Below are 8,455 nucleotides of genomic sequence, written 5' to 3' on the forward strand. Positions count from 1 at the left end.
TATTTTATTTTATTTTCTTTAGTTTTCTACCAGCGCAGTGGGCTTGTGGTTAGAGTGTCCTGAGATTGGGAGTTCGGGGTTCAATCCCAGCCGGGTCATACCAAATACTATAAAAATGGGACCCAGTCAGTGCCTCCCTGCTTGGCAGTCAGCATCAAGGGTTGGACTGGGAGTGATTGGGGGTGACCTACTACAGTGGTTCTCAACCTTTTCAGGCCGTGACCCCCAAAATAATCCTATTTGAACGGGTGACCCCCCACCCTGACAAGCACTTGGAGTTGTAATAGTTGAGGCATTACATTTTGTATAATCGTTTCTATTGTGAAAATAGCAGATCTACATGCTCACAACGCCTTGTGGGCATGTAGATCGGCTATTTTCACAATTTCTGCCTCTAATATTTGACAATTTGGCCAATGTTTAATTTGTCATTAAAAGTCATTCAATTTTCACTTTGGAAATGTGCAGATACCCTCTATACATTTAAAGGTCTTGTTGGTTTGTTTACTGTTGAGTGAGAAAACAATGTTGCACATCAAGTTCATCATCTGGGGACCCCCCAAAATAATTTGTTCCTGACCCACAGGTTGAGAACCACTGTACTACTATAGCGTCATGTCCAGGGGGTGCACTTGTACATCAAGCTGCCTCGCACTACAGAAACACGAGATATGCATGGGCTCCTGCCCATATAGCTCTGCAAGGCTTACAGTACTTATGTTTTTTTCTGACTTAAAAACAATATTATGTTCTATAGTCTATAGTATCTGCGATAGAACTGTACTGGAGCCTACTGGAGCTCCATTGAAAACACTCTTTTGCCTTTTGTGTTTTGTACAGTATAAAACAAAAAGAACAAACAAAACAATACACAAAAACAACAAAAGTATAAACCCTTCACATGATTGAAAGTGTTGTGTTCTTCCTCTAAACCCAAAGCAGGCTAGATCAGTGGTTCCCAATGTTTTTAGCCCATGATCCAAAAGAGAAATCAGTGAAAATAGCAGATCTACCAGCTCACAACGCATCGCTTCACACAACGTTGTGAGCTTGCAGATCTGCTATTTTCACTACTTATTAAACATTTGTTTTCAAATGTATGGAGTTTCTTAGATTTCATGAAATTACTTAGAAAAATCATTGACAGGTTTTTAATCATGAAAGATTTTTTTTGTAATGTTTTTTGAAAATGATTAGAAATATTATTATTAAAACGAAATTTTCAGGGACCCATTACATATTTTTCACAACCCACAAATGGGTCCTGACCCAGTGTTTGGGAACCAGTGGGCTAGATTGGCCCACAAAACCACGGAACTGTTATTTTAGTTGCGTTGACTTTGCAGCGTATTTAAGCATCTGAGTGACGGTAGCGCGTCGCGCTCAAGTTCATCTGCAAGTCTGAATATTTTAAAGTCAACAATTGGCGCACACACACCATAAAATAACACAGTTTTACATTCATAAAGGAGATGATGACTGTGCAGTCGTGGTTTTAATCTGAACCAACCAGTGCAGTATAAATAACCCCAATATGTATAACGAAAATGATCATGCACTGGCAGCTTTGAACAACACTTCCATCACTCCTTCCTGGCGTATTCATATATATTTTTTGTCTCTCTCTCCAAACACGTTTTGTTTTTAAACAGCAAATACAAATCCCAACTGCAGGTTTACCAAAAAAACGAAACAAATAATAAAACAAAAAAAAGAGAAATGGCACTTTGTAATAGTCATATAGTATAATTATTAATATCTACAGCATATTAGCCTATAGTCGGCATATTTATAGAACATGAAAAGGTCAAGTTGGCTTCTCTTGGTTGGTTAATGGTGGCATTTATGGTTCCTCATCAGTGTGTTTGAAACCATGCGAGAAATATCATCATGCAGATTATGATACAACGGTCCGAATATTTACATTACATTCATGCGCTCGCGTGCACCCGTCTCTCTCTCTCTCTCTCTCTCTCTCTCTCTCTCTCTCTCTCTCTCTCTCTCGCTCTCTCTCTCTATCTCTCTCTCTCTGAGAGTGGGAGAGCTGTCATAAACTGCACATACATTACAGTATAATATGGGGCCTGTGCAGCAAGACTGACTTACTTGATTGTCTGTCAGTCCATGTGACTGTCTGTAATCCATTGTACGTGTGTAATATGGGCCTTTATTACTTGCGCCAGCAAAGCGTGCACGTACTGCGATCAGTGCTGTCTGTATCCGGCTGTCTGTATCCGCCTGACAGTACAAAGAGAGGCTGTCTGTATGTATGTGGCAGGCTGACAGTACAAAGGCAGGCACATACTGTATACCACATACCCAGCACCGATCGCAGTACTTGCGCGCTCTGTTGGCGCACAAGTAGGCCATACATGGCCAGCACGAGTGCACAAGACGCAAGTTGGCACCTCGACAGAGTGCAGTCTAGTTTGATACTAGGCCTAAAGCAATTTCTTTTACACATCGTTTGTCGTGGAGAAGTGCACGCTACAGTCGAAGCTGCTGTGCGCGCCCCCGCCGCCCGCGTGGTAAGGCCCTCCTCTGTGCCAATAAGACGAGTCGCACACCGTCTGTAAGGAGTTGATCTCCGAGGCGGAGGAGTTCCCCTCCCTCCGCTTCGACTTCTTGCGGTTCCTCAGGATGAAGACGAGCATCCCCACCACGGTGAACGCGGACGTGACAAACACCAGTAGCAACCCGGGCACGAGCACCGAGATGGAGACACTGCTGGGCTCCAAATAAGAGTTCGAGTGCGACCCCGAGTCCACCGTGAAAGTGCTATTTTTGGACAAGGAGGTGGGCGAGATCCGCTCGTATAATTTGGGGCAAATTAGATCATTTTGGACGCCGCGGAAATCTTTATTCCAAAAGTCCTCCGGGGACTCGCACTTGAGCTCGCTCAGAATGGCGTCCGGCGCGAGTTTCTCCGTCCACAGCTTGAAGGGCACGATGTTGCACGAGCAATCCCACGGGTTCCCGTGCAAATCGATCTGTAAAATTGAACTGAGCTGGTCCAACACGCCAGTCACCGGCAGATGCGTGAAATAATTGTTATGCAGGCTAATCTTGGACAAAGAAGTCCCAAGGAAAGAATCCACGGGCAAAGATTTCAGCAAGTTGTTGTTGAGCAACAAAACCTTCAGTTTGGGCATGGGGCTGAACGCACCCGCCACAATGAGCTGAATGTCGTTGTATTCCAAACTGAGATATTCCAGGTTCTGGAGGCCAACGAACATCTCTGCCATGAGTGTATCCAGGTAGTTCTTATCCATATACAGCCATATGAGCTCGGTCAGGTTGTGGAAAGTGCTGTTGTCAATCACCTTGATGTTGTTGCCCCCCAAGTGGAGCAGGTTGAGGCTTGAGTAGCCCAAAAGGTGGTTCTTTTTGATGGCGTGGATGTTATTATCTCTCATGTTCAACTCGTGAGCGGCCAGGGGTTTGGGTTTGAGGTTTGATAGGCTCTCTATCTTCTTCCCCTCGCAGTTGACCCCCAGGCCCTGTCTGGAACCAATCAGATTGCAGCTACAGGGCTGTGGGCATGTCGTGTTCCGCAGCTGCTCTCTCTCCCCGTCCACACCTGTCACGGGAGGGGGCTTCGTAGTCAGCTGCCAGCTTTCACGCGGTTTGGAGCGGCTCTTTGGGCCGTGGCGTGGCGTCGCGGGTCCCCCGGCGCCACCAATCGGTTTGTAAGGCGTTGGACGCTGGCCAGCACCGGCGGCGGGCTCCGAGGTCTCATCTTGGGTGGGAGGTGCGACCAGGCTGGTGTCAGCACCGCCGTTCTTTGAAGCGCAGAGATCAGCTTCTGACGTTTCGTTTAAGTCGCCCCCCTGCAGTCTGGTCGGAGCCTCGCAGATCACCCTCCCAATGAGCGCATTATGCGGTATGTTCTCCAGCCATTCCTTGAGAGAAAGCAGGTCGCAGTTACAGTCCCACGGGTTGTCCTCCAATAAAACCTCCACAATGCCCGGTATTTGTTCAAGAATCCCTTCATAAGGCAGCGTTTTGATTCGGTTGCCCCGCAGGTCGAGATGCGTAATGGGCACATTTTGAAACACGTTTATAGGTAGCGCGCTGATTAGGTTATCATTAAGTATTAACACCTCAAGTTTATTTAAGTCCCTGAAAACCGCGGGGTCGATATCCCTCAATAGATTAAAATCAGCTTGGAGATATTCCAAGTTGTCCAGCCCAGTAAATGTGCTCTTCCTAAACGATCGTATCTTGTTATTATTGATGTGGAGCCTTTTCACCAGCTGTAATCCCAGGAATGCGCCGGGGACAATATCATGCAAGCCATTGTTTTCCAAATGCAGGCTTACAGCATTATAAAAGTTGGCGAACTCGTTGGGAAATAGCTTGGATAGAGAATTCCCGTGCAACAGCAAGTGGTAGAACTGAGAGCTGGGGCCAGTCAAATGTTGCAGAGTGGCTGTGGTGAGTCTCCTTTTTTCGCAGTCTATGTGCAGCTCTCCCTCTATCTCGCTGCAAGAGCATATCTGCTCCTTACAAATGTCCCTTGTAACATTTCCACTGGCAACACAAAGAGCCGCATTCAGTAGAACAATCCAAATTTTCATTCCCGGTTTCAGGGCATGCGAGCAGTGAAATTGGTGTCCGCATTAACCACACGAAGAAAAAAAGAGAGAGAGAAAAAAAAAGACGCTTGACAGAAACGTCTAGATCCAGAATAGAATAAAGAAGCCTTTCATCATATCCAATGCCGCATCTAAAACCTGCTCTTCTGTGTCCAAGATATCCAGTTGGTAAACGACCACATAAACGCTTCATTCACATCGACTGAATCCTCAGACGTTCCGCATGTTTAAGAAAAAAAGAAAAAGGGAAAAAATGCAGTGGCTGCATAGTCTCCGACTCCGACACACATCTTTGGGCTGTAGATCGTTAAAGACTATAGACTGACCTTGCCAAATTAACAAATCCGTGCCTCTTTTTTTCCCCCTCCTCCGTCGTGCTGCGCGTTGCGGATGCTATATCGACGGGAGCTGTTCCCTCTCCCCTGGTGCTGAATTCACACCCTGCGCCCACAGATTTACTACAGACACACCGAATGCGTTGACGGATGTCAAATCGACTGATCCAGTTCCAGCGGTGTGGGAGTAGCCTACTCCGATTTCTCCCCTTCTGTACGTTAACTAGAAAATGCCACAATGTAGAAACACTCTGCTATGAATGAATGTACTGTATCCGACATTTTACCGCATGGAGCAAAAAATACAAATGCATTGTTTTCAAGACTATAGGCTACTTATCAGAACCGAATCACACATCCTCTTTATAGTGGAATGTCTCATTTCAAAATCCTGTTATTGGATTGTAAATAATTATAGCAATGCATTTGCCGTGGTGTAAAGCATCTGTACATTTACCTAAGTAGCCTACTGCACTTAAATATAATGTTGAGGTATTTACTTTACTTGAGTATTTGAGTAGGCATATCCAGTTTTCCGTATAGGTTTACTTTTACTTCTACCCCACTACATTTCAGGGGCAAATATTGTACTTTTACTCCACTACAATTATGTGAAAACTTTAGATGTATATTGTAATTATTATTATTATTACAAAACATACATTAACCATTTCAGTCCTATATACACTTGGGCCATTTGAAAATAGCCGAACTAGAAGCTGACAATGCGTCGCGACGCATTGTGAGCTTGTAGATCGGCTATTTTGAAATGAGACATTCTGCATTATGAGTTATAGGCCTACAAACGCATTGATGCCAAAATACACTGATCAGAACGACATCAAACAGTAGGCCTATATTTAGAATGCATTTCAAAATCCTATATTGGTGGGTAGCTTATCCGATTGTAGGCCTACATATAGGGCCTATAGCGCCTTATAAATGCCTTATATATAATTCTTACCTTTGTTTGTTTGTTAAAAGAAGTGTTAAGTAAGCAGAATTTACATATTCAGGATACAAATTCAATACATAAATCCTATACACCGATTTCCTGAGCGACAGGTGCAGGCATAGCTGCGGTGTGATTTGGTACTGCAACGCTGTTACACTGGAAGGAGTAGAGAGAGCTGTCCGTCTGCTCACCCAACTTCACCTCACATCGTTTTTACAAACATAACTTTACAAAGATGCCCAGGACATGGACGAAACTGTGTAGTTTTGTTTATGGATGCTCCCGCCTCCAACAGTAGTGGGAAATTTCAACTTTTGGAGACGAACTGAATGTGAAATCCACAACAAGCCACACTTCATGACTGCAAGACAAGTGCATATGGCCATATACAGTTCCCTGGGCGTGCAGAGAGGACAAAGATGTTTGCCAGGAATGGATCAATAATATCAACCACCCAGACTTTTTCCCCCCACAAACAACGTGGTAAGTTTTGAAACCTTTTGGTCTATCACTCTTAATGTTAGCATGCTCTTAATGTTAGCCCCAGGCTATTAGCCTTTGTTTTGTTTTGGTCGGGCTGTTGATATGGGTGAAAACATTGTTATCACTTCAGCTAACGTTGATAACATCAACATCATTGTTAATAAGGTGAGCTATTATGTGTGTGCTCTAAATAAGCCACCTGTGGCGTGGCATTAATGTGATTAAATTGTAGTTATTTGGTCCACCTGTGACAGTCTTTTGAACAACTAGAAGCAGTCTCCACCAGGTCAGGTATATTATTGTGGCCTCCTGGTGGCGCTATAATAGGCCAATGTGAAAAGGGTGCCATGTCTTCTTCGGCAAGAATGTGACACACTGCATGCATGATTTGAGGCATTTTGTTCCAAAAATTAGTTTGGCAAAAGTGAACCTGCTGGTGGCGCTATAACAGGCCAATGTGAAAAGAGTGGCTCAGGAAATCGGTCTATAGGCAAAGCTGATCAACATGAATGAATATTTCGTTTCTGCATATATTTCTTGCCTCAAATGTTTTCAGGAAATTAGATAATAACTAGAAATACTGTTCCTACGAAACAGTGTGGGCTCGCATGGAACACCATGTATGGGCACAAAGATCTACCCTTTGGCTGCACCTCATTGGCTAAAGCCCGTATCAGAGTGTACGGTGGAGAGCTATCCACCGCAAATCTGAGGTGGAAAGCTTTCCACCTCAAGTCAGAAAATAAGTGCAGGACATCATAGTCACTCACGGTGGAGTCCTGTACACCGTGACTGACTGGTATAGATCGACCAATCAGTGAACGGGGTGTAGAGCCTGTCTGTCTGATAGTAAAAACAGAGAGATGTGTCGGGACTCACGGTGGAAAGCTCTCCACCGTGAGGAATGATGTAACGTTGTAGTTTCATGACTCAAAAAGACTCGAAAAGACTACACCGCGGTGTAAAGCCTTCCACCGCCCAGGCGACTATGATGCCGGCTTAAGGGCCCTGCCTTTGTACTGTCGGTCAGTTTTGAATAGAATAACATAATAAGTTTTGGTATAACTGATATAGTACTAACATACTGGTCTTGAGCCTACGTGTTGTTGTTATTTATATCAGGTCGCACTTGTTGGTGATGATGTCACCTAGAATGCTGCTCCTCATTGGCCAAGGGCCCTGCCTTTGTACTGTCGGTAATTTCTTTGCTGAGAATAAACTTGACCTATAAAGATTTGGTATAACAGAGGGGGAGTAAAGTAGGCTATAGCATAACATACTGGTCTCGAGCCAACGTGGTGTTGTTATTTATGATGTCACCTGGAACGTTGCTCCTCATTGGCCAAGGGCCCTGCCTTTGTACTGTAATGACTAGAAATACTGTTCCTACGAAACAGGGTGGGCTCACTCGTGACTATATTCTGCAGCGTGCTAACTGTCATGTGAAGCTCAACCAATACTCCAGCTAACACCACTCCCAGATTCTCCGCACCTCATTGGTTGAGGGCCCTGCCTTTGTATTGTCTGCGACGGAACTGGCTATATAAATAGTGAAGATAACATACTGGTCTCGCCTTTCAGTCGAGCCCACAGTTAGAAATATATGTTCCTGCAAAACAGTGTGGGCTCGCTCGTGATTCATGCAGACATTGGAATTGGAACACACAACATAAATCTGAAGCTGATGAATGGGTTGTCTATCCTGGTTGGAGGACATGTGTAACCCAACTGAACATCTATTTTCTGTTCACTAAAGAGCTGGAGAGATGAGGGGTCTCCCCTGTTAATGTACAAAACAATCTATAGATATTAACCTTTTAACAAAAACAAAACAAAACAAAAGACATATCTTAGAGAGGACATGTGCAGATTAAGGTGGAGATTTAAAAATCACACCCAATGTGAAGTGAGCGGTGGTCGTGCTTGCATAACGTCTTCAGTCTAGGATTTGAGTCTAGGATGTACAGGCTATGCTACACACACACGTTTTGCTATGGCAAAACGCTGAGGAAAAAGGCTACAGACACACGCACAGCCACTCTATGGAGCGGTTTACCACCGCTCAAAAAGGGGGGGAACAACAG

At 44.4% G+C, this 8,455-nt stretch overlaps 1 protein-coding gene across 1 annotated transcript; it reads right to left on the reverse strand.

Annotated features, from left to right (window-relative positions):
• Positions 1-2,456: 2,456 nt before the first annotated feature.
• On the reverse strand, positions 2,457-4,580 carry LOC308280096 (SLIT and NTRK-like protein 1; the record flags this gene model as incomplete). The annotated part of the gene is made up of 1 exon (XM_080720358.1): positions 2,457-4,580. The coding sequence occupies one exon, from the start codon at positions 4,578-4,580 to the stop codon at positions 2,457-2,459; it is 2,124 nt and encodes a 707-aa protein (XP_080576484.1).
• Between the last annotated feature and the right edge of the window lie 3,875 nt (positions 4,581-8,455).

This window comes from Nannobrachium achirus, assembly GCF_963921795.1.
Source record: "Nannobrachium achirus genome assembly, chromosome: 24".
Taxonomy (NCBI): domain Eukaryota; kingdom Metazoa; phylum Chordata; class Actinopteri; order Myctophiformes; family Myctophidae; genus Nannobrachium; species Nannobrachium achirus.